At 38.4% G+C, this 27,544-nt stretch overlaps 1 protein-coding gene across 3 annotated transcripts in view; it reads left to right on the forward strand.

Moving 5' to 3' along the window:
* The window catches only part of PTPN3 (protein tyrosine phosphatase non-receptor type 3), a 237,245-nt gene that overhangs the window by 53,083 nt on the left and 156,618 nt on the right, over window positions 1-27,544 (forward strand). For all 3 annotated transcript variants that reach the window (XM_043979052.1, XM_043979053.1, XM_043979054.1), the window contains exon 2: window positions 7,578-7,732. In XM_043979052.1, the coding sequence (XP_043834987.1) occupies window positions 7,595-7,732 (138 nt within the window). In that variant the 5' untranslated portion in view covers window positions 7,578-7,594. The remainder of the gene's footprint in view (window positions 1-7,577; window positions 7,733-27,544) is intronic.

The following is a 27,544-nucleotide window of genomic DNA, read 5'->3' on the forward strand; positions in this document are numbered from 1 at the left end:
GCAGTAAGGAGCCACTGAAAGGTTTTTTTTTTTTTTTTTTTACCAGATTAGTAGCATGTTTAGAATGAAGTACAAAGATGATTAATTGGGCAGTAATATGAAGGGTCATAGATTGTTTCAATTTTCATGTTTAGGTGATGAGACCCTGTAGTAGGATGGTGGAGTGAGAATAGGGAGGAGAGAGGTAGGATATGAAAGATGTTACTGAGGAAGAATCAGCAGGATTTGGTGACTAAGTCAATATAAAAGGCTCTTGGAGACTTGGTGAATGTTAGTGCTGTGGATGGGAATAGTGAAGTCAGATGGAAGAATAGATTTAGTAAGAAAGTTGAAATTAGTTTTGGACACATTGTTTTGGAAGGGCTACTGTGATGTTCAGATGGAAAAGTTCTGCAGGCAGTTGAGAATTGAGATCAGTGATCAGAAGAGAGAGAATAGGTAAGATTTGGGAGTCGTCAGTGCTCTCCAAAATGGAGACAGTGGACTGATCCCCAAAGAGGCCACGGCTTGATCCCAAGGGATTTGTGATAGGCCCATTGGAGGGTGAGAAGGTGGGTGGCATCCCATCTTCCCTTCAGTATTCAATCATGGGCCTCTCTCCAACACAACCACACTTACCGTTACCCCCAACACTCCCCTGCTCTCCCCCTCTGTATGCTCCCATCTTCACCTCTTCTGAGACTAAGTTTTGGCTCCTTATGCACCCATAGCAGCAGCTGGGCAAGTGCCATTGGGAAAATCAACTCCCTTGCCCCAAAGGATACCTACCTCCCCTCCTGCAGACTATGTTGACACTGTAGACAGTGACCCTTCAATAAGATCCTTGCTTTTCTCCTTTTTATTTTGAGTCTTTTGCACAGTACAGATAGGCATAGATGGGTAGTGATCTTCATCACAGATCTCATTACATGATCTTCCCTCCTCCACCTCAAACCCACCCATTTTGTAAACTTCCCCATTCTTTTCTTTTCTTTTTTTTTTTTTTTTGTGGGGCAGTGGGGGTTAAGTGACTTGCCCAGGGTGACACAGCTAGTAAGTGTCAAGTGTCTGAGGCCGGATTTGAACTCAGGTCCTCCTGAATCCAGGGCTGGTGCTTAATCCACTGCCCCACCTAGCCGCCCCTTCCCCATTATTTTCAAGGACACCACCATGCTTCCAATTGTCCAGGTTCACAACCTCTGTGTCATCCACTCTTCATGTTTCTTCACCTCACACATACAGTTAGTTGCCTGATCTTATCTCAGTCCAGTTCTTCTCTCTACTCACACAGCCTAGTTCTGGCCCTGTCATCTTAGTCTGGCCTGTTATGAATTCATTAACTGATCTCCCTTCCTTAAGCATTTCCCCTCTGCAGTCCAGATAACCATAGCTGTCAAAGGGTTTTTCCTAAATTGAAGGTCTGATCATGTCACTCCCCTACTCAATAAACTCCAGTAGCTCCTGTTGACTCTAGAATTAACTTTACAATTATTTCATCTTTATCTCATCCTTTTTATTTCTTTTTTTGTGTGTAAGTTTTTATAATGCATATGATTATGAGTTACAATAGTGTCTTATATAATTTATAAATAAGTAAATATGCATATGTTTGTGTGTGCTTGAGCACTATCCAAAAAGTTTGGAGACCACTGGTGCAGATATTTGAAGAGTGCCGGATTCCTTTGCCAAAGGAGAAAGCATAGAAGAGAGGGTCAAAGAGAGAATCTTGGGGAACACCTATCTTTTGGGGTCAGAAAAAACAGCCCATGAAGGAGAGAGAAAAGGAACTAGTTCAAGAAATAGGAGGAGAGTCAAGAAGAATGTGGTGTGCCCGAAGTGCTGAAAGAAAGAGTATTCTGAAGGACAGAGTCATTAACACTGTTGTATGTTACAGACAGATCAAGAAGGATAATGGTTATTGAATTTGGCCAGTTGGAGGTCATTGTTGACCAATAAGAGAAGCTTCATTAAAAGAGTTGAATGTAGAAACCAGATTCCAAGGGAGTGAGGAAGTTGAGGCACTTTGAGATACGACTCCCCCCAGCCCTCAAAAGATGGCAATATAAGGGGAAGAGAGAGATGGAACAGTAATGGTTGGAATAGAAAGGTTAAAGGGAAGCCTTTTAAAAAAAAATAGGATTGGGGGACTGGAACATTTTTGTAGGTGGATCGTGAAGGAGTCAGAGAGGGAGAGGTTGAGGACGTGTGGGAAAGAGAGGGGCATGCAAGGTGACTGCTGAAGCAAGGGCCTTGATCACGCGGTAGGGGGTGCAGATAGAGGGATTACCCTTAATGAAGGGTATTGGCACATCCTCTGACTAGAGGGAAGGAGGAGAGAGCACAGTGATGATGATGCTGGGTAGTTATATAATGACCTGAGGCGGAGGCGAGGGAGCTCCCAATTGCTGGCCTCAGTCTTTTCAGTAAAGTAAGTAGAGCTTGTCATTTGCTATGATTATAAGTACATGGGTGGGGTTGGGCTTAAGGAATGAGGAAAAGGTTTAAAAAGAGATAGGGAGTCAAAAGTAGAGTCGGAGGGTTGAGCAATGAGAGCCCAGCTGTTTTATAACAAATTTTTAATGGGTGACATCAGTTCAGTGTTCTGGCTTTCTCTAGCATTACTCAGCAGGCTAGGAACAAGAGCAGGGAAATTGGATTGAGGAGCAGGGCTACCCAAGCATGGGAATTAGCAAAAATGACAGGCCCATAGTCCATGGGGTTGGAGGTAGGTGGTAAGGAAGGATTTGGCAACTGTCTAAGAGAGTTGCTTATAGCTCTAAGAAGTTAAAGAGATGAAAAGCTGGTTTCATTTTAATGAAAGTGGGAGAGAGAGAAGGATAGGAAATTGTGGTCAGAGAGTGGAATTTTGAAGGTCAAGGTCTTGGAGGTGGATTGTGTGAGCATGGGTGAGATGGCTAATGGTAAATTCTTCAGGCTTTAGTTGAAAAAATTTGCTGGAACAGGTTGAGGAATTGTGTGTTCAGAATGCTTCAACATGAATAGTATAGTCTATACAGACGAGCACAAGGGGTTAGGTGGAGAAAGAAATAGATATTGAAGTGTTAAAGTCATTGAAAAGTTAGGTGTATGGAGCCCCTGTGATCTGGAAAATCTGCAAGACATTTTTTGGCCCTCCTTTCATACCAGGGAAGAAGTTTGAATTTTTTCTTTTATGTGGTGTTTATGGTACCATCTTGTAAAATTTAGGTTAAGTATTTGGTCATAGACTCTGTGTCATCTGCTGGCCTTCACATGTTGTCTTCAGCTTCTGCAAACCCCGCCCCCCCCCAATTCCCATTTAATTTCTTATGCTGACCAGTGATATATCAAAAACTTGATAGGGAAAATTGCAATGTGTAAGAGATAAAACTATATCTTGTGATTTTGCCTTGCCCTAATTACCATAGTTAATTATTACCATAGACAAGAGCTTACTCTAGTGTTTTTAATTGATCTTATTTTATGTTCTATCTTCTTCAGTATACTTCAGAAAATAATTTTAACTCATTTTTTCCTATGATTAAATTCTCCTGTTCACATTGGTTTGTATAAGTGTGTATGCTTTGAAAATAGAACCTGACATAATTCAAAGCATTTTAATGGATTTCCATTAAAATTTCCATTGGAAAATGTTTTATTCTCTACCATTAATGTACGTTCTTTCAGATACCACATTATGGAAACTGTATGAGTTAAATAAATGGTGTTGAGCCATGTTCACACTACATTAACAACAACAACAACAAAAATGACATTTGTATGTGTGTAGGTGAATGCGAATACTTGGTGAAACTCCTTTTGTGAGAAATTCTCTTGAGTTTTTATTCCAGCTGAGAGACCTTAGATAAGTTTTGATCCCATTCTCTCAAGAAGCCAGGTGACTTGACCAAGGTCACATGGGTATTATGCTAGTACCAGAACCAGAACTTGGATTCAGGTATTCTGATGATTAAATCCAGAGCTCTTTCCACTACATGGTGGGATTTTTGTTTGTTGTTTTTTTTGGGGGGGGGGCAATTGGGGTTAAGTGACTTGCCCAGGGTCACACAGCTAGTAAGTGTCAAGGGTCTGAGGCCAGATTATTTGAACTCAGGTCCTCCTGAATCCAGGGCTGGTGCTCTATCCACTGTGCCACCCAGCTGCCCCTCATGGTAGTTTTTTAAATAGGAAATGTGATTTAATGGAGAACTTATAGATGAAATAATTTATTATGGAGATGGTTGTTTATTTTCGATGCATGTGACAGGTTTAAATTTCTTTTTTGTACAACATATATAAACATAATATCTGATTTTGTAACGGGAAGAAAGGAAATTATGTGCTAGTGCTGTTTAATGGGAGGAGATGAAAAAAATCTGGTTTCATTATTTAAACTTAGATAATAAGGCTTGTTTGTATTTTAATACGCTTAAGACTAAAATAGGACTTGCTTTCTAATTATCCACTAAATATGTGTTTCCACAAGATTTGCGTTTTTCAACTTATCTTATTAACAGTATAAGGGTACATGTGAATGAGCATTGTGAGATACGGTTACCTTACAGCATTTTACATTTTCAGCCTTTATATAGGCTTATTCACTGCCTAATCGGCCTGAAACTGGCATTTAGATATGTTGCTATCAAGTAGAAGTAGGCTATGTCTACCACATCCCTCCAGGGTGTGGGTGTTGGGACCTAGTGACACCTAGTACAGTGATGTCCCAATTAGTGTGAACAAGGAATGCCTTGAAGTGATCCCATGTATTTGGATCTATATTGTTTGAAGTCCTAATTCTGTTGTGGCTTCTATTGGTTCCAGCCCAGTGAAAATATACCATGTCACATTATTTGGACAAAGGGGGACCTAGCTGTAATATGAGGATCAGTGCAACAGTACATCAGAAGGTGCAGAGACAAATAGGAATCAGGAAGACAAATACTAAAGAGCAAGTACAAGGCAGATCTCTGGTTTAAGTTCTGGGAGTGTAGTCAGAAATTAGGAAATCTCCCCGTGAGTTATAAAAGTAATCAAATTTTCTTCAGAGCAGTGACTGGGTAGTGGTGGTTAGTTTTTGGTCTTTGTATCCCAAGCACACAGAACAGTACTTTACACATAGTAGGCATTTAATAAATGCTAATTGAATTGAACAGATGGCCAGACAGGATGGTAAATAGTTAGGAATTGAGGAAAGAGCAGAGATAGTAGAACATGTACATAGCACAGGAAAAGACGTGCAAGGAGAGTACCTTGCTAAAACGAAGGTATTTTGTTGGGCCAGCATTATTATTAGTCATTAATGTACCCAGGATGCTATCTGTTGCTTTCTGCTGGAGAGTATTTTTTGCCTTGCTTTGGTTGTTTGAGTTCATAGGTCTTTAGATTCAGAGTGAAAAGAACATTAGAGGCCCTCAAGTCTATCTCCATCTCCATTTTACACATGAGGAAACAAGCGCAGATCAGTTACATGATTTTCCCAGAGTCACACAGCTAGTAAGTATATGAGGTAGAATTCAAACTCAGGTCTCTATGCCTCTTAAGTCCAGTGCTCTGTCTGCTACGCCACTTAGCTGTCCAAAGGGAAGACTTCAGTCTATATTTCTAACACAAAGATCTTTTTAACCAAGAGAAGCATCTCTCTAGAAATGTTTTTAACCTATGTAAAAGCCTCTTAGCCTGTCTCCAAATGCAGAGGATTTTAAAAATAGGTTTTCTCTTGCTTTATCATCCCCATGAATATTGCATTTGTTTTGAGATCTCCTTCTTGTGTACTTTTCAACTTCTTTTAAGTGATGCTTGAATGTATTCTTACTAAAATGCAATAATAAAATCACACATTTATCTCTGGGTAGCTGATCCTCTTCAGCAACTTCCTTCTTCTTGGTGACTTGAGATAAAGGCTTTGAATTACACCCTGTTCCAATGAAAAGAAGTATCTCTTATACAGAACAGAATGTTTGGAACATACATTTAAACTGTATCCTTGTAGACAATTTTCTTCATCCTTTGCCGGTCATTGGCTGATAATGAAATAAAATCAACGTTATTTTGTCAAACAGTTACAAAGTTCAGTTACTTATGCATTCGTATTTCTCCTGATTATATATCTATTGATCCAACTTTGAGTCACTGGCCCATTTCTTCCTTCTTTCCATTTGAATACTTATCGAAAGAAGGGTCTGTGTGCCCTGCTTTTATTTCTTCATCGTCATCTGCCTGTTTATATGCTTTGATGAAAACTGTGTTCTCAAATCCAATTCAACAAGTAATGATTTGGAACCTACTATATGTAGGATGAATATCCTTGCCTTGGCCATGGGTGAGTTAGATATGGTTTCTGCCTTATGAGTTTTAAATCTGGTAAGAGAGAGGTACGTGGATAACTGGTTTAAGATACAATTCAGTGTATCATTGGAGACCTACAAAGAACTATTGGGATGAGGTATTCAAACTGGAGAGGTCACCTACAGTTATAGGGATCAGGAGGAGCTTCATGAGGGGAAAGGGGCATTTTTGAGATGGACCTTGAATGATGAGCTGGTTTAGTCATTCCAGAGATTTTTTATTTTATTTTATCATTTTCCTTTGGTTCTCTGTATTGTGACACTGGTGACCATCATCCTCTTCGTGAAACTACTCCTTTAGCATCTGTAACACTGTACTAACCTAGTTCTCCTGCTCTCCTGCCACTGACTGTTCCTTCTCTTCTGACACTTCATATTGGATTAAAGTGCATGACCCCAAGCTTTTTTCCTTGACTCTATCTGCTTTTCTATACTCCCCTGTTCCACCACTGCCTGTAAACAGAAACAGAGCCTGCTTCTGCCAGGACCTCAATATCTGTTGTGAGAGTGGACATACACTTGAGTCTGGGATTGGAGGGAGGGTGAACTCATAGTACGCAGGGCAGCAACTCCAACGGTAAGGGCTAGAAGGGATCTGCTGACCAGAAAGGGAACAAACTATGGAAAGCCTTCAAGAGATGGATTAATGCTTTAATCCTGTGTGAAACTGATTGACTAGAGGGAGATTATGTGCCTGTAACTTTGCTAATCTGTGTGTAGGCTGTACCCCAAGATTCCCATGTGTTCTGTAACAAAAATAGTTTTTACACTTGAACTAGGCTTGTGTTGTACGGCAGTGCATACTGGTAGGGCTGGGGCACTGTTGTAGAAGTGAGAAGAGGGAATTCAGGGGCAAGGTCTTTGGAGGAGAACTCACCCCCTTATTAATCTCCTCTGGGTGGTTGCATTGGAAAATTACCCAACAGAATTGGCTGGCATGTGGCTAGTAGAGCCTTCTGTTCAAGAGCTGCCCTGGGGCAAGCACCTGTTTCATCACCACTCCTAAATTACATATTAGACTTTTCATTTTTGTTTTATTCTCCACTAACCCTCCGTAAGAGTGAAACTTCTCTTCCATCCCCCTGCTCTTTGAGTTCCTTTAATACCAAGTTTTAAAAAAATCAGTGCAATAAAATGTAAATTCTCAGGAAAGGTGCAAAATTTAGATTAAATAGACTTGGTCCTTTTCTTGATTAAAAAGAATTCATATTCAGGTAAGCTGTAGATAATATTTTTGTACTAACAAACATTTAACAAATGTTTCTTGTGTTTTAGGCTATTCAACAATAGTTATGAACTCCCGGCTACGTGCTTTGGGTGGGAGAATAAATAATATACGAGTCTCAGAACTGCCAAAAGAGAAGACGCGATCGGAAATCATCTGTAATCTTCACTTCTTAGATGGCTTGGTACAGACCTTCAAAGTTAATGTAAGTCCTAAAATATGCTTTTTATTGTTAATAATCCTCCAGTGCTCCCTTCAAGTGTGGATGGAAGAATGTGCCTGACTAGGATGCAGTTTATGTTGATATAAAAACTTTAAAAAGAAAAATCAGTATTTGAATATTTAGCTGGTGAAGTTAACTTTTTTCATGAGTGGCCATAATTTGCTCCTTCTAATAAAACAAAATTTTTGTTATGTGCTAATTGAATTTTTGAATTTGATCACCAAAGAGCAATTATAATTATAATATTGCCTGGTTGTCATTGAGGATAATAGGTTATGGCAAGTGCAGATGATAACAACAACAATAATGATAGTAATGAGTAGCTAGCATTTATATAGTGCTTTTAGATTTGAAAAGTACTCTATGTATATTATCTTATTTGACCTTCACAATAACCCTGTGAGTTTGGTGCAGTTATTTCCCCCACTTTACAGATGGGGAAACTGAGGCTGAAAGAGTTGAAGTGACTTGCCTAGTGTCTGAGGTATGATTTGAACTCAGGTCTTTGTGACTTCCAAGTCCCATAACACTCTACCCACTGAATGATTAGCTGGATTTCAGACTTTGTGGTATCCTGGTAATATCAAGTTTATCCCTGTGTAGGCCCAGTAGTTTCGCTCTACTTTCACATGAATTGGAAACTTAATTCAGCTTTTTCACAAATATATGCTATTAGTCACAGTCTTTTGGGCTTAAGAATGTGTTTGATTCAGGCAGCTTCTCCCCATTTCTGGGAAAACAACTCAGAGCATGCTGTTGGTTGGTCATTAGTGCCATTATTATATTTGGAGGACAGCATTATTATTCATTAATAATGGCAAGGTACCAATAGTAATTCTTTTTTTTGTTTTTGTTTTTGCGGGGCAATGAGGGTTAAGTGACTTGCCCAGGGTCACACAGCTAGTAAGTGTCTGAGGCCAGATTTGAACTCAGGTACTCCTGAATCCAAGGCCAGTGCTTTATCCACTGCACCACCTAGCTGCTCCCCCCCCCAGTAGTCATTCTTTAGCCATAAATCCAGCTCATGCCATCTAAGTCAGTGGCACTTACCCCATCCACAACTCCCCCCCCCCCCCAGCTCATTTAGTCCATACTTGCCACACCTGATTCTGCTTTGGCCTCCGGCAGGATGCCTTCTCTACTCTAGCCAAAACAGACAAATCAGCAAGACAGTAATTAATGGGGAAAACAGAAGAGGAGAGGCCTGAAGAATAGGGGGGAAATGGCATAAAAATAAGACATGAAATGAGAACTGTCTTGACCTTTTCCTTCCGGTTGCCATTCAGACTCTCACTGAAGATATACTCTAGTTAAGCCATTAGTCAATCCTGACAACCTTTTCTCCTTTCATATTTTTCATATTTTTTTCATACCTCTCCAACGGCCTGGTCTAAATCTTAACCCACTCATTTCTTGACTATTATAACCATTGTTCTTGTGACAAATACCCTCACCCCAGAAATCCAAGGGTCAGGTCAGAATTTTGATTCCCTATCTCTTTGGCTGGAATGCCTGCTTAAAATTCCTGGAGACACAGCCCCAGGTGGTAGGTGATGATTGTCCTCTTGTGAAATTATCACATACCACTACCCTTAATGGGGATCTATTTAATCAAGAGCTAATCCTCCATTTTAGAGTGACACATATGATTGGCATTAATGATGTCCAGCTTTTCCTAGCCCAATACCTTTTTTGGGGCTCCTCCAGGCGTCTTTGGCCATTCATTACTCCAATGATTATTGGATGGTGACCCTTGGTCAGATTGTGGGATGTGAGCTCCAAGTATCCTGAGTCATTTTCAGTATTTATGACTGCTGGATGTCCCCTTCACATGGCTCCTTAGTGTCCTATTGTTCTCCCAGAAGTATCTCTTTAGTGTTCTGAGGGCCTTTTTTTTTTTTTAAGTTCAAAATAAACTTTTGTTACTTTTTATTTTTAGGTCATCTATACTTCCCAATGTAAGCCCCACCCCACCCTAGATAGTCATACTTGAAAACAAAGAATAAAAAGGCAAAAAAACCAAACAAACAAAAAAAGGTTTCAAGAAAACTAAGCCAAAATATAAAAAAGTCCATAGTGTTCCACACACCCACAATGCCTCAACTCTTCAAAGAAGGGAGGAAAGTACTTTCTCAGATCTCTTCTTTTGGACTAGTCTTGATCATTATAATTTCACAGCATTCAATTTCAGCTGTTCTGTTATTATTTACATATACGTTGTTAGAGTCATTGTATATATAATTTTCATGGTTCTGTTTACTTCACTTTGCATCCATTCATACATCTTCCCTTCTCTGTAGTCTTTTTAGTCACTGTTTCTTATTGCTCAATAAAATTTCATGACGTTCACAGACCACAACTTGTTTAGCCATTCTCCAATCAATGGGCTTCACTTTGCTTTTAGTTCTTTGTACCTATAAAAAAGTGCTATTATAAATATTTAATGTTTATGGAGCCTTTCTGACTAGCATTGACCTCTTCAGCAGTACAATCGCTGGGTCAAATGGACATTTGAGTCATTGTCTTTGCATTATTCTAAATTGCTTTCTACCATGGTCGGATCAATTCATAGTTCTTGTTGTTCAGTCACGTCCGACTCTACATGGCCCCATTTGGGGTTTTCTTGGAAAAGATACCGAAGTGGTTTGCCATTTCCTTTCCCAGCTCATTTTACAGATGAGGAAACTGAGGTAAAGAGGGTTAAGTGACTACATGCCCAGGGTCACTCAGCTATTAAGTGTCTGAGGCCAGATTTGAACTCGGGAAAATGAGTCTTCTTGACTCCTGGCCTGGCATTCTCTCCACTATGGCGCCACCTAGCAGTCTACACTTGACAGTTCTACCAACTGTTTATTAGTGTGTCCATCTTTCCACAACTCCTCCAATATTGACTGTTCTCATCCTTTGTCATTTTGCTGGGTGTGAAATTTCAGTTGTTTTGATTGGTATTTCTTATTAATAATGTTTTGGAACATTCTTTCACATGGTTATTATTTTTTTGTAATTCTTCCTTTGAGAATTGTTTGCTCATGCCCTTTGACCATTTTTCTATTGGGGAATAACTTTTGGCTTTATTCCTTAGATGTAAGACCCTTATTGGAGATACTTTAAACAAAGATTTTTTAAAAATTTGATCACTTCTCTTCCCTAGTTGTGTTAATCTTTCCCCCTGCAACAGTTTTTCTATTTTTAGGAAATGAAATTATCCATTTTATCTTTTGTAATTGCCTCTATTTCCTTTTTGGTAAACAATTCACCATCTTACCACAGTTGTGAAATGTATCTGATCTGGTACTCTTCTAAATTTTTTGTGCTTTGTACTGTAATATTCAGGTTGCATATCCCTTTTGACTTTTATTTCTTCCAGACTGCTTTTTCCAGTAATTCTTGTCAAATCAGTAATTTATGTTTATGAATTTATTTTAATTAATTTTGAATTATGTTTATTTATTTAGGTTTCCTAGGTAATTTATGTTTGAGGGATTATTGAATTCCAGGTTATTGAGCTCCGTTATTTCAGATTCTTCAGTGTCTATTACATTAGTCTACTTTTCTGTTCTTTAACCAGTACTAATTGGCTTTGATGATTATTGATTTATAATATAATTTTGGGTCCAGAGGCCATCCCTTTTAATTCCTATTTTTCTAGGTCATTGTTTCCCAGGATTTTCTACTTTTTTGCCCTCCAAATAAGTTTTGTTTTTATTTTTGTCTACCTCTGTAACGTATCCTCTTACTGAGTTGGTAACAAATAAGTAAATCGATTTAGAGTAGTATTGCCATTTTTGTTGTATTGGCATGGCCCAGCCATGAGCACTGAATTACCCTCCCATTTATTTAAATTGTTTTTCAATTTGTGATTGGATTCATGTAAGCATTGAATGTTCTTTGGTAGGTTGACTTTCAGATATTTTATACATTTTGTGGTTATTTTGAATAACACTTTCCTTTTGATTATTTCCTTTTGGATTTTGTTGTTACCATACAGAAATGCTGTTGATTTTTATGGATTTATTTTGTAGCCAGAAACTTAACTGAAATTGTGATTTCCTAGCATATTTGAAGTAAATCATCCTTTCCTCAGGAAACAAGGATAGTTTCATCTCTTCTTTGCCTGTCTTTATGCTTTTAATTTCAGTCTCTTCCTGCTTTTTAAAAAAAATACTGCTATGTCAAATCGTAGGGAAAGGAGACATTCTTAATCTGCGCTTATATATATATATATATTATATATAATATATATAATATATATATATATATATATATATATATAAAATTGGGGGGGGCAGGCAATGAGGGTTAAGTGACTTGCCCAGGGTCACACAGCTAGTAAAGTGTCGAGTGTCTGAGGCTGGATTTGAACTCAGGTCTTCCTGAATCCAGGGCTGGTGCTCTATCCACTGTCTACTTATATATTTCTTAGAAAGCTTCTTTTGTTTCTTTATTGCTTAAGTTACTAACTTTGGGTTTTAGATACATGCTATTTATGATATTTTTAAAAATCCTTCTATGCCTATAGGTGACTTAATAGAAAGATCATTGGATTTGGAGTTGGGAAGACCTATTTTTCAAATCCTGCCTTATATATTTACCAGGGCAGGTCAGTTAACCTCTATAAGTTTTAGTTTCTTCATTTGTAAAATGAAGATGGGAGCAGCTGGGTAGCGCAGTGGATAGAGTGTGGGTCTTTGGGTCTGGAAGACTCACATTCCTGAGTTAAAATCTCATCTCAGACATTTATTAGCTGTGTGACCCTGGGCAAGTCACTTAACCTTCTTTGCCTTAGTTTCCTCACCTGTAAAATGAGCTAGGGAAGGAAATGGCAAACCACTCCAGCATCTTTGCCAAGAAAACCCCAAATTCGGTCACAAAGAGTTGGACACAACTGAAAATAATGGAACAACAGCAAAAATATAGATGATAATAGTACCTGCCTCAAAAAGGTTCTTGTCTCAAAGGAAATAATGTATGTAAAGTGCTTTGTAGGGCTTGAAGCACTGTGTAAATGCTAGCTATTGTCAATATAATAAAATAAATATTATAAATTGTTATAAATTTATGACAAATGACACATTGTCAAAGAATTTTTTATACTGATTAACATAATCACATGGCTTTGGATGTTTTTGTTTTTAATATGATAATGTTGTTTTTATAATATTGAACTGCCCTTAAAACCCTAGTATTAATCTATTTTAACTGTAAAGAATGATTTTGGGGGGATAAATAGCAGTGTTGTTTTATTTTACTAGGCATTTACTTAATGTTTTCAAATTGATATTTACTAATGATACTGATCTATAATTTTCTTTCTTTGCTTTATCTTTCCCTGGTTTGAGTATTGGGATTGTATTAATCTCATTAGCAGTTTGATAGAATTCTTTCTTCCTCAATTTTTGAGAATTTGTTTGATATAGGTATTGATTGCTCTTTAATAGAATTCTTCTATAAATTCATTTGGACCCAAGTACCCCTTTGCCCCTTCCCAGTTGTTCTGTTATAGCTAGTTTTAATTTGCTTTACTGAAACTGGATTATTTAGGAATATTCCTTAAATATGAGTATTTTATATTTTTGTGACTAATGTATTTCTTTTGAATAATCAGTTTTGTTGGTATATAACTATTTGGTTCTAATAATTCTTTTTGTTCTCTCTTATTGTTTTATCTTACTAGTTTACTAGTTTGTTAGATTTTGCTTTCTTCTTTTTAATCAGGCTAGCTAAAATTGTCTCTTTTGTTGGTCTTTTCAAAGACCCAACTCTTAATTATATTAGTTATATAGTCATTTTTTTTTTTCAGTTTATCCTTCTCTAATTTTCAAAATTTCCTCTTTGTGCTTATTCTGGGTTTGCATATTGGTTATTTTTCTTATTTTTAAATAGTCTAATTCTGGGTTTGTTTTTTTTGTTAATGCATGTTTTGGGGAATATAATTTTTCTCTGAGGCCTGCTTTAGCTGCATCTCAGAAATTTTTCTATGTTGTATTATCATACAGTTATTAATTTTTCTCTGATTAGTTCTTTGCCTTATCATTATTCATGATGTCATAATTGTCTATTTAGGTCTGTATCTTTTTCTTTTGTTCCCTGTATTGATTACTATATTTATTGTGGTATGGTCTGTAAAGGATGTGGTTAATTTTTATACTTTTTAACATTTACTTATAATTTCTCTTGACTTAGTACATGGTCTACTTGGGTAAAGATGTCCTATTGTACTTAGAAATATATACATTATTTTTTACAAGCAATAAATATTTTTATTTAAAGTTTTGAGTTTCAAATTCTATCCTTGTTTCCCTCCATCCCCTAACCCTTCCCTGAGACAGAAAGCAATGAGGTATAGGTTATACATGTGCAATTATGTAAAACATTACCATATTAGTCCTTTTGTATAAGAAAACTCGAATAAAAGAAAAAAATGGAAGAGAGTGAAAAATTGCATGCTTGTGTCTGTGTTCAATCAATATCAGTTCTTTCTTTGGAAATGGATGGTATGCTTCATCATTAGTCCTTTGGGATTGTCTTGGATCATTGTGTTGCTGAGAATAGTTAAGTCATTCACAGTTCTTCATCAAACAGTATTGCTGTCACTGTGCACAGTGTTCTCCTTGGTTCTGCTCACTTCACAATGCATCATGTCTTTCCAGGTCTTTCTGAAATCATCCTGTTTGTCATTTATAGCACAATAATATTCTATCACCATCATATACCACAGCTTGTTTAGCCATTCCCCAATTGATGGTGGGCTTTCCTTTGATTTCCAGTTCTTAGCCACCACAAAAAGAGCTGCTATAAATATTTTTGTACAAATAGATCTTTTTCTTTTTGGGGGGATGTCTTTGGGATATAAACCTATCAGTGGTATTGCTGGATCAAAGGGTATGCACAGTTCTAAAGCCCTTTGGGCATAGTTCCAAATAGTCCTTTAGAATGGTTGGATCAAGAACTATATACAGTCTTTAATGTTCTCCTTCAGAAGATGCCACAAGTCTTTCAGGTCTAAATATTTCAACATTTATTTCCACTTCTACATTTTCCCCTTTTTATTGTTTAGTTAAATTTGAGATGCTCTGAGAAAGGAACATTAAAGTCACTGTCTGTGGGGTTTTTTTGTAATCCAGTTAACTTTTTTTCTTTATGAATTCAAGTACTGAGCCATTTATTGCATGCATGTTTACTATTGATATTGCTTCACTGTCTATGCTTTTTAAGCATAATATGATTTCATTGCTTACTTCTTTATCTGAAATTTTCTTAACCTTTTTTTTTCCCTTTGGCTTTTTTTTTTTGGTTCAGGGGAGGGGAGGGGTGGGGGAAGGCTTTGCTTTTTTAAATACACTATTACTTTTCTTTTGTGATTTCTCATGGGTACAGAATAGTCTTGTCTCTTTCAAATTTCCTTTACATTTGAAAGAAAGCATCCACAGATCACTTGTGAAATTTGTTAAATTTGACCAATATATCTCTTTAAATATGAAGTTCAAGATTTTTATTCTGAAGATAATCTGTAGATTTTCTCAATTGGTACTTAATTTTCCATATTCACAAATTTGGGGCAGTTTTCCTCTATTATTTCCTGAACTATGATGTTTATGTTTAAATTTTCCCCCCTGTTCTTCTGGAAAACCTTTGGTACTTAAGAAGTTATTTCTATGTAGCCTTTCTTCAAGGTGAATTGCTTTTGTATGTATAGTTGATGTCTCATAAAACAGAACCAAGCCCTTTAATGTCTTAGCAAATGAAGAACCAACAATAGTTCTTAGAACATTGCCTTTTATTTCTCTTCTACAGGATTTTCCTCCACTTCACTATTTTTGTGTTCAACGAATATTTTTTCTCTCCTACTTATTTAGAGAGCCTTTCTATTGTGGATTTATTTTTTCTTAATTGAATCTTAAAATTATATTGAAAACTCTTTATCTATAAAAAGAATGTTATATTCTCTTTGAGGATTTACTGCTCGATTTTCCTTCTTTGTATTAATTTAGCTGATATATCATTGGCTTTTGTTAAGGGTTTTTTTTCTTGAAAGGTTTGATTTTTCAGATCTTTTTGTATTCCTCTTTTCACTTAGTTTCTATCTTCATGCCTTTTACTTCTGCTTCCTTTCTCAAGGTGAGTCTATAAGATTGACTCTACCTTTTTCTGTATTGGGAGATACAGTGTTCATTGGACTGGGTTCCTGGTATGAATATCCCTGGCCCCTGTTGTGTTTCGGTACCTTTTCCTTAAAACTCTGTGCAGTCCTATATGCTGTCCCACCACCATACTTCTTTCCTTGCATTTGCTTATTTATTTTTCATGGCTAGGCTGAATTAGCATCTTTGCAGTGTTAAGAGTTTCTAATGTGAGGCCAGTGTTCAGTCGGAAGGCTGTACATTTACAGAGATGGTGTGTCATGTCTGAAGAACAGTAAGAAGACAAGTTTGTATGGACCTTAGAGTTTGTGAAGGGAATGTCACTTAAAAAGTAGGTTGGTACCTTCACTGGAAAGCCTTCAAATGCCAAAAAGATATGTTTATATTTGATCCTTGCTGTAACAAAGAACCATATAGTTTATTGTGTAAAGGAGTGATGTGATCAGACTTGCACTTAAAAAAAGTCACTTTGGAAACAGTGTGTAGGAAGGATTGGATGAAGGATTGGATAAGAATTGAACCAGGACGGGGAGCTAAGTGGCACAGTGGATAGAGCACCAGGTCTGGAGTCAGGAGGACCTGAGTTCAAATCCAGCCTCAGACACTTGACATTTACTAGCTGTGTGACCTTGGGCAAGTCACTTAACCCCAATTGCCTTACCCCAAAATAAATAAATTAAAAAATAAAAAGAATTGAGCCAGGGGGGCAGCTAGGTGGCACAGTGGATAAAGCACCAGCCCTGGGTTCAGGAGGACCTAAGTTCAAATCTGGCCTCAGACACTTGACACTTAACTAGCTGAGTGATCCTGGGCAAGTCACTTAACCCCCATTACCCATCGCAAAAGCCAAACAAAAACAAACAAGCAAAAAAAAAAAAAAAAGAAGAAGAAGAAGAATTGAGCCAGCGAAATCATTTAAAAGGCTATTACAGTGGTTTAGTCCAGAGGTCAAGAAGGCTCAAACTAATATGGTTCACTACATGGGATGAGAGGAGAAACATTTGAGAGGTGTTATGGAGTCTTGTTGAGATGTTCAGATGACAAGATTTGGCTGCTAATTGGAGATGTGAGGTACCAAGGATGACATCAAACTTCTGAAAGTGGGTGATTAGAAAGATGGTGATGCTCTTGACAAAAAGAGGAAAATTTGGAAGAGTGGGTTACGAAGAAAAATAATTACTTCTGTTTTGGGTGTGTTGAGCTTGAGATGTCTGTGAGACATCTAGTTGGAAAATTCCCAAAAGGTAGTTGGTAATGTGACTCAAGAGGAAGACTAGGACTGGATATATGCATGCATGCATACACACACATATATCTGTACAAAGAAAATAATTAACTCATAGTAGCCAATGAGATCATCCAGTAAGAGAATGTAAAGGCAGAGGAGGGTCAAAGACAGAGTTTTGGGGTATACACACAGTGAGGGTGTATGATATGAATGCTATGGATATGGATTATTTAGCAAGGGAGGTTGAGGTATAATAATAATTGTGTTGTTTAGTTGTTTCCAGTTGTGTTTGACTCTTCATGACTGAATTTGGGGTTTTCTTGGTAAAGGTACTGGAGTGGTTTACCATTTCCTTCTCTAGCTCATTTTTACAGATGAGGAAACTGAGGTAAACAAGGTTAAGTGACTTGCCCAGGGGCACACAGCTTATTAAGTGTCAGAGGCCACATTTGAACTCAGGAAGATGAGTCTTCCTGACTCCAGGCCCAGCACTCTATGCACTACGGTGCCACCTAGCTGCTCCTATAATAATAATAATAATAATAATAATAATAATAATAATAATAATAATAATAATAATAATAATAATAATAATAATAACAACAACAACAACAACAACGAGCATTTATGTAGTATTTTGAGGTTTACAAAGCACTGTACATACAACAACCTGGTGAGATAGGTTATGCAGCTAGTGTCTAAAGTGAAATTTAAACTTAGATCTCCCTGACTTCAAATCCAGCCCTGTTACTTATCTCGCTGCCTCAGTAGCCGTGTCAGTAAGATCCTGGGCAGGATTTCGGTCAGATTTTGCCCCATTGGTTCCTCAGTCATACACTACCTTGCTAACTCTTTGGCGTAAGTCACCCAATGCCCCACAGCTCTTGTATGGCGTACTTCTTAGTTAGAGGTCCCTATGATAACCCCGGGAAACAAGCCAGTGTAATACTACACAGTGTCACATTCCCCGCCTTATCTGCCCTCCCTCTGGCTTGTGTGGTGGTAGGGCACTGTTCCATCAACACTTCTCTGACTAAAGGTTATTCACCTAGAACTTTTTAGGCAGTTCCCTCTCCGTGCTATTGAGTTTGTCATGTCGGGTGTTTGACAACAATTCTGCTCACATTCTGAGTCCCCCAAAGCGAAAGCGTGTTAGTAAAGCAGATTAGAAGCAACTCTGAGATGTACCACCGTGGAAATATTTGAACAAGAGCAGGTTCCTCACATTTGTGTAGCATTTTAAGGCTTACATTACTCTTAATATGAGTGGCACAAGGAATGTTTTCCCCATTTTACAGATGAAGAAAATGGAGATCTGAGTGAAATGACTTGGCCAAGGTTACACACATTAGTAGTTAATGGATCTGGGATTCTAACTTCTAAATCCAGTTCTCCTTCCAGTATTCTGTTTATTTGATACACTCCAATTTTCTCAAGCTTAAAGGAGGGTACCCCCTAAATTTTGATATCCTGAGATTTTGTGTCCATTCATGTTCATTCTATCCAAACCTTTGATGATTCTTTAATTTCTCCCATATGCCATTATAGCCTTGATCTTTTTCAGACTTTTTATCAACCCATCAATATTTATTAAGCACCTAGTATGTGCCAGGCACTGTGCTAAGCACTTGGAATACACAAAGAGGCTAAAGACAGTCCCTGCCCACAAGTAGCTTACAGTCTAATGGTAGAGACAATATGCAAATATACAAACAGAGAGAACTATATACCAGATAAATAGGATATGGTAATTAAGAGAGGAAAGGCGCTGGAATTAAGAGAGATTAGGAAAGGCTTCCTGTAGAAGGTGAGATTTTAGTTGAGACTTAAAAAAAGCCATGGAGGTCAGTAGTTGGAATGGAGGAGGGAGAGAATTGCAGACAAGAGGGGACAGCCAGAGAGAATGACTGGAGCTGAGAGATGGAGTGTCTTGTTTGTGAGACAGCCAGCATCACTATCACAGAATTATGTGTTAAGGAGTATTAAGACAGGGAATAGTAGGAGGGGGCTAGATTATGAAGAGCTTTGAATGTTAGAGAATCTGGTGTTCCTGGAGGCAATAGGAATTCACTTTAATGAATATTCTGAGGACTCTAATAGAGAAGAAATAATATATATATATTTTTTTGCAAGGCAATGGGGGGTTAAGTGACTTGCCCAGGGTCACACAGCTAGTAAGTGTCAAGTGTCTGAGGCCGGATCCGAACCCAGGTACTCCTGAATCCAGGGCCAATGCTTTAACCACTGCACCATCTAGCTGCCTCCAAGAAATAATATATTAAGGCAAAAATGTTTGGTTTAGAAATTTATTTTGTTATCTTTCAATATGAGTGTGTTCTGACTCTAAACAAAATAATGAGCCATTTCCTAGAAGAAGGGACTTGCTGCAAGTTAAGAAGTTGCTGTCCTAATTCCTACTTGGAATATCTTTCTCACATATATTGGGCCATTTTTGTTGAGAATGATGAAGAGCTTGGGTCAAACAGCCGTCCTTTCAACTTCACTTATTTCTGGTTGACACATTACCTGTCTGGGCACATACTGCATGGAGTGAAATGGAGCATCCAGTAATGAAAAAAAATGCTTGTTGACTGACTAACAAATGGAATGGTTTCTACACATGGCTTTATTATCCTCTCTCCGTTCACTTACTGGTAGTAGGCATTTGAAATCCATTGTGGATAAGTCATGATATGGAATATCTCCTGAGTGTACAGATGATGAAATTACAGTTTTATAGATCAGGTTGTTTTGATGATAATCTGGATATTCGAACTAGGTTCTTACTGCTCAGATGCTTGAAAGACAAGAATCTGTTGTACATATATGTTAAATCAGACCATCTTTCTGTGTACCTCCCAGGGGACTTGTTTTATTGTCTTTGATGGTCATCTCTTAGTTTTTTCTTTGTAGCTAAAGCAAAAACAACTTTGGGAACCATTAACTATAGTCTGTGGATGAGCTTCCCATGGACATAAGTATAGAAAGAAAAAAAAAATCAGGGCTTAGGACAAAGAGAGGTTAATGGAGGTGACTGAAGAGAGATCAGAGTGAAACAGAATGGTAGTAGATAGTATAGAAACATTTAGAAAAGGGGGATCAACACCGCCCCCCAACATGGTCAGTGTAGCGGTTGAAAAAAAATGACAAGAAGAAAAGAGTAAGATTGAACAAGGAAGAAGTCATTCGTAAACCTAGTATGAACTCCTCCAGTGGAGTTGTAAGGATAGATTGTAGGGGTGTCTTAAAGAGGGAATTAGTGGTGGGACAATGAAGGTAACTCACCTATGCCTACCTACTAAAGAACTACTGAGCCAAAGGGCAGTCAGTACATGTCAATTAACTCTGACTTAATTCCTTTCAAGGGGCAGGAAATGTCCTCATGCCATTTTAAGCTTTCAGATGCATCCTATATTTGAAGAACCAATTGTTTTACATTATATGTATGTAGGCATTATGCTTGTGAATTTTTAACTTAATTTAGCCAATTGCCAAATTTAGTTTGCCTTCCCCTGAGGATATACATAATACCAGTAGGAGGAATCAGCCTGGATGTGTTCTGGGGGACAAGAGAAAACCACATTGGGCTCTGCTTTGGCTGTAGAAAATGCTCATTCATGATTTAGAGAAGTTGCACTAACAGTCATGGCTGAGTAGTTCTTCATTGCTTTGGAGTTTTGAATCAGGTGTAAGGAGTCTGGAAAAGTAACTTACATAATCTGAAGTTATACTGAGGTTAGTCTAATGTGGCCCAGTTTATTCTTTGAGACTTGAAAAAGGCACACAACCGGGGCAGCTAGGTGGCGCAGTGGATAGAGCACCGGCCCTGGATTCAGGAGGACCTGAGTTCAAATCTAACCTCAGACACTTGACACTTACTAGCTGTGTGACCTTGGGCAAGTCATGTAACCCCAATTGCCCCCCCCCCCAATAAATAAATAAATAAATAAATAAATAGGGCACACAACAAATGCTTTTTGATTGACTAACATCTATTTTGAATTAGGTGGCATACAAAGATATATTATAGTTATTGCCCCCAATTAGCTTCAAATTTAGTAGGTACATTTAAAAAAAATCCTTAACACGAGTCTACATATTCATATTAATTGTCCAGTGAGTGCTTCATACAGGAATAATATGATTTCAGAGGAGAGGAGAGAGTCTCATGGACTAGGTTGGCCGTTGAACAGGTAGGCGTTGGTGAAGGAGGTGACATTCAAACTTGGCCTTAATTATTCAGATGGTGGCAGCATGCAGATAGGAAGAGAGAGAGGAAATAAATTTCAGTAAAAAAAAAATATACAAAAGCTCAGAAGCCCTAGTATAAGAAACTTCTTTGGGCTACTGTCATAGAGAATGTCCAACTTAAATTCCAATGGAAAATGTATTCTCTATTGGATGGCAAAGTGCTCCAAATATTCTTATATGAAAATGGCGTTGTACAGATTGACTTAAAATTTGAAATATTGCCCAGCATTCTAAAATAGTTCTGTAATCACTAAAAAGAATTCGCTTTATCAGCAGAGGAAAACCCAAGTGGATGAAGAATGTTGAGTAATTTTTCAGTCATGTCTGGCCCTTTGTGACCCCATTTGGGGTTTTCTTTTCTTTTTTCTTTCTTTTTTTTATTTGGGGTTTTCTTGGCAAAGATACTGGAGTTGTTTGCCATTTCCTTCTCCAGATTGTTTTACAGACGAGGAAACTAAGGCAAACAGGATGAGTGACTTGCCCAGGGTCACCCAGCTACTAAGTGTCTGAGGCCAGATTTGAATTCATGAAGATTTCATTCCAGGCCCAGCGCTCTATTCATTGAGCCATCTACATGCCCTGAATGAAGAATACCTATAACCAAAACCATGACATGCAGTTGGATGGGCAAACCCATAGGGCTATTCATTGGTATCTGCTACAGACACTATAAGGAGACAGTAAACTGGTCCTAGTATTGAACAGGTCCATGAGAATGGGCTGAGTAGTGTTTTTAATGACCCCAGGGTTCTCCCTGAAACAGACTCCAGTCTTTTTAACACTAATTCTTCTGGCGGTGCTAGATAAGCTGTGAGTCATGGAATACCCCTTCAAAGAATTAAAGTCTATGGTCACTCAAAGGGCAGAAGCATGTGGTAGGCCTGGACAAGCCATGACCCACTGAAGACAAAGAATTTCCTAAAAGCATGTAAAGGATTCTTTCAGAGGGACTTCTTATTGGAGGAAAAAGTCTGATTTGTGGTGACAGCAAGAGTTAACCAGCAGATAGATAGCCTGTGAACTCTTGTGGGTATCTGCCCAACAGTCAAAGAAGGTAGCCAGCATCTCAGGTAAATCCTCTGTGAAAGGGGCAGCTAGGTGGTGAAGTAGATAAAGCACCGGGCCTGGATTCAGGAGGATCTGAGTTCAAATCCGTCTTCTGACACTTGACACTTACTAGCTGTGTGACCTTGGGCAAGTCACTTAACCCTCATTGCCCTGCCTAAAAAAAATTAACCAAGACAAGTGTCTTACAAGATGGGCTACAGAACATATCATTGGAGGGAATACTCACCATAAGGAGATCACAGATCCCTTGTGGTATGCAAGGGCTAGACCTGTCTGAATGGCATGTAGGGATTGTGTACAGGAGTGGTGGAAAATGAGTTTGGAAAGATAGCTTGAGGACATACAGTGGAAGAAGAATTTTGAACCTGTTAGTTCAGGGACAGATGTATATGACTGTGGTTGAAAGTTTCTGAGCAGGAAAGGGATATGATGAATATGTTTTGGTAACCAAGGGCCATATGCAGGGTGGATTGGGGTGAGCAGAGAAACCATTTAAGGAAAACCATTGCCATATTCCAGCTTGAGAGATGATTAAGAAACTGAACAACGGTGAGAGCAGTGGGGATGGGTAGACAATATAGAGATTCATTAGTAGGACTTCATGACTCAGTGGTGGCAGTAGAGAGAGAAGGATCAGAGATCACTGAGGGGCTCAGGCTAAGGCGATTGAGAGACTCTTTGAAGAGGAAAAATACCTTACAAGTTGCCTAGTCCAACTTTTTATCCCACAAAGACACCCCTTCTTAGCATTTCTGATGCTATATTACCCAGGCTACGAATGCCGAACGAGGGCTCTGTCAGCGGCACTCAGCCTTAGAGGAAAGGCTGAGGGGCAAGCATAGCTGCTAGTGCTCAGGGTGTCCTTGTTCAGTTAAGTTGTGTCTGACTCTTCATGACTCCAGTACTATCCATGGGGTTTTCTTGGCAAAATAGTGGAGTGGTTTGCCATTTTCTTCTCCAGTGGATTAAGCCAAACAGAGGTTAAATGATTTTCCCAGAGTCATCCAGCTAGGCAGGAATTGAATGTGGGTCTTCCTGACTCCAGGCCCAGTGCTCTATGCATTGAGCCACCTACCTGCCTCCAGAAAAAAAACAAAGTTAAGTGACTTGTCTAGGGTCATACAGCTAGGAAGTATCTGAGGCCAGATTTGAACTTGGATCCTTCTGACTCCAGGCCCAGTGCTCTATCCACTGAGCCTTCTAGCTGCCTCTGAGCTCAGGAAGATAATACTAAACTAGATTTGATAACACAGTTTCATGATCTCTTGCTCTCCAAGCTCCTATGAACACTCCCCATAGACCACAGTCATGACAGGAGAGGAAGCCCAGGTCCAGCAATGCTGTTGGTGCTACTGCCCAGTGCGTCCCAATCTCTACTAAGCTTTCTCTTTCCACGTCCCCCCCCACCCCCCCAACCACACATTCATTTCTCCAACTCTCACCAAATGGTCTGTTCACATCAATTAACATACTTCCTACTTACCCATACAATGTACCACTAAATAATGGATGGTCTCTGTCTCTACTAACACACTTAGATTCCATCCGTTTTCTTCCTTCCTGGCAGCCCTAATGCTCCATGAATAAGTGGCTCAAAAGACAGTTTCTTGTGGACTGTTCATTCAGTGGCCTTACTGGCAGAAAGAATTTTCCTTTTGTGGCAGCCCCTGTTTCCTTCTCCACCTCCTGATTGCCTGGTGCGTGATAGGGAGGTTATTTATCCTCGTTTGATTATTTCTGGGGAAGTCTGGGATCCCCTTCCAAAGGGGATCATGGAAAATAGCAGAAGTGCCAGAAAGTTAGTAATGGATAAATGTCTTACTTTTTTAAAAAAGGAAATAAATGGGGCAGCTAGATGGCGCAGTGGTTAAAGCACTGGCCCTGAATTCAGGAGTACCTGAGTTCAAATCTGGCCTCAGACACTTGACACTTACTAGTTGTGTGACCCTGGGCAAGTCACTTAACCCCCATTGCCTGCAAAAAACCAAAAAAAAAAAAAGGGAAATAAATGGATTTTGAAAACTACAGGCTAGTTAAGCTTTAATTTCATCCATAATATGTTTCTTAGGTAGCTTATTGAACAGGTGGCCTATAAACACTAAGAATTACTGGTTATGAAGAATGAGCCAGCAGTGTGTTCATGAATCATGTTGTGATAGAACCATCTTCCATTTTTATCAGGGTAAGTCTCAGTGATGCATGGATAAATGTTTAATAACTAGCTCTGGAAAAAATATGCATGATACCTTTTTAAGTTCAACCTGCATTATTAACATTTTCTCCATCACTCCAGACAGTGATTAGAACAATAAATCATGCCCTGATTTCTAGTGTTTGCCAATTTGAGAGGTGTAAATGCTCACATTAAATAGAATAATAAGCTCTCACAAGGGGGCAGGAACTGGCTCTAGCTCACCCCTGGTTACTTGACTTTTGGATCAAGGGGATTTTCATGAATATAGAGTTTATCTTGATTTCAGATATGGGTTTAGAAACCCATTCATGATGATCTTATAGACAAAATGGAGATAAAAAGATAAATGATGCTACAACATAGGAAGTTTGTAGCTGGTTGAACCGTTGTACCCTAGAAGTGAATCATATTTTGAAATATTAATGAACTCAACCTTGAAGGAAGCACGTAGTGGCATGGTCTTGTATTTGGCATAGTAATAAGTTCCTTGTTACTGGAAATGCAGACAGAATGGCCATCTGTCAAGCATGTTATAAAGTGAAATGTTCATTTGGATGTGTAATTAAACTGTAAGGCCTCTAAAACCTTTTAAATCCTATCTAGTTAATACTATATGATTTCACCTTCTAAGCTCGGTTCCTTCCATTGTTGGTAAACTTCAGGTGGTAAGGAGTTCTTCCTTATATTGAGTTCAGGCCGTGTCCCTTTAACTTCCACCCGTTGGTTCTAGTTTTTCTTGTGGGATCAACACAAAACAAATCTGTGCCCTTTTCCCCGTGGCATCCCTTCAGATATTTGAAAACAGCTATCAAGTTTCCCCTTCATCTTTCTCCAAGACAAACATCCCTTGTCCCTTCAACTGCTGAGATGAGACACATGCTTGTCAGTATCTTTATTCAAATATGGAGTCTAGAACTAGACATAAAATCTAGTCTAAATGTCTGACTGGTGCATTAGAGCGTGGGATTGTTCTGTCCTGAACATTTTAGGTAGTTACAGCTAGCCCGTCACCTGGCTTTGCTCATGGGGGATGAAAATCCTTCCTCTCCCCAGTCCTCTCGAACTCTTTGAAAACTAGACACACTGTTGTTGTTGTTGTTGTTGTTGTAAAGTCTTTTTAGTCACGTCCTTCTTACTCCTCATTCCCCCATTTGGGGTTTTCTTGGCAAAAATACTGGAATGGTTTTCCATTTCCTTCTCCAATTCTTTTTACAGATGAGGAAATGGAGGCAAACATGGTTAAGTGACTTGCCCACGGTCACACAGCTAGTAAATGTCTGAGGCCAGATTTAAACTTGGGAAGATGTCTTCCTGACTCCAGCCACTCAAATGCTTGTGAATATAGATATAGATATAGATATATACATACATACACACATATATATGTGTGTATGTGTGTATATATGTGTGTGTATACACACACATACACACATACACACACACACACACATATATATGAATATGCTTATGAAGATATATGTTGCTAAGTGAATAAACGAAAGCCAGCTCAGCTCTAATTGTGAAGGTGATTTTTTTACAAAGCTCTCAATTTAGGATTTTATATTTGTCTTGATTAAATTTTATATTGTAATTTTTATATTTATCATATGAGCTACCCCTTGGGGATTTTGTCTAATATAAATGTGATAAGCATCTTTTCTATATTTCCATTCAAGTATGGATGCTAGTCTCTTGAGCTTCCACTGTTTTAGAGGGAGGGCTGCCCCAAGTATAGAGCCAGCTATACAGATTTGCTCTGGATAAGTAGGTAATGTGGTATTCTTAGGAAATCCTGTCTATATAGTCCTCCCAGGGCCAGAGCAGGTCTGGTTCCTTATTAAGTCGTAGCTTGGGATTAGGACTTTGTCTTATGTCTAGAAATTACTTGATGTGAGTCTCTTCAGTGAGATGATACTTCCAGGTCAATTTAAAATCAAATCAACAAGCATCATACTAGGTGCTTAATAATGATAGATTGATTTTTTTTTATATGAGAAATTAACACCGAGTTTCTTAAAGTTTATTATGTATAAACAAACAGGAAGGCTATATTTACATTTATATGTCAATAGCATACACATAGGTAATCCCTCCCTACACAGAAGCATGAGAAACTACAATATTTAAATATCCAACTCAAAATAAAGCATGTTAATTAATATAGTTAAAATAAAGAAAAGAGTACACATTAACATATTTCATGCTCAGTTGTTTGGAAAGCCAATTTAATATAAAATTACATAATGAAAACAACTTATGAGCATACAATAGATTGATTTCTAGACAGCTACTCCCTTCTGGGTACTAGGCTAATAACTGGGAGTGCAGATTATGCTCAAAACGACAACAGCAGCAACAACTCTCAAGGAGCTCAGAATTTAATAGGGAAGACAACATGTAGACAACTATGTACAAACGACATATACAAAATATATTGGAAATAATCAGCAGAGCAAAGGCACTAGCATTAAGGGGGATTAGGAAAGGCCTCTTATAGAAAGTGAGATTTTAGCTGGGACTTTAAGAAAGCTGGGAGGCAGAGATGAGGAGGGAGAGAATTCCACTGGGGGAGAGCCAGTGAAAATCGGGAGATGGATGAATACTTTGGTCTCTTTTAGGGTTTTTGTTTGTTTGTTTGTTTTTTAGTGAGGCAATTGGGGTTAAGTGACTTGCCCAGGGTCACACAGCTAGTAAGTGTTAAGTGTCTGAGGCCGGATTTGAACTCAGGTACTCCAGACTCCAGGGCCGGTGCTCTACCACTGCACCACCTAGCTGCCCCTCTCTTTTAGGTTTTAATTTTGGTATCCAAGTGGTTGTGGACAGGGCTCCTGCCCCTAATACCCATCCTATCTGGTTAAGCTAGTGGGGTAAATCCCAATGTCAGTGATGATGGCAATAACATATTTATGTGA

Source organism: Dromiciops gliroides, chromosome 1 (genome assembly GCF_019393635.1).
Source record: "Dromiciops gliroides isolate mDroGli1 chromosome 1, mDroGli1.pri, whole genome shotgun sequence".
NCBI classification, from domain to species: Eukaryota; Metazoa; Chordata; class Mammalia; order Microbiotheria; family Microbiotheriidae; genus Dromiciops; species Dromiciops gliroides.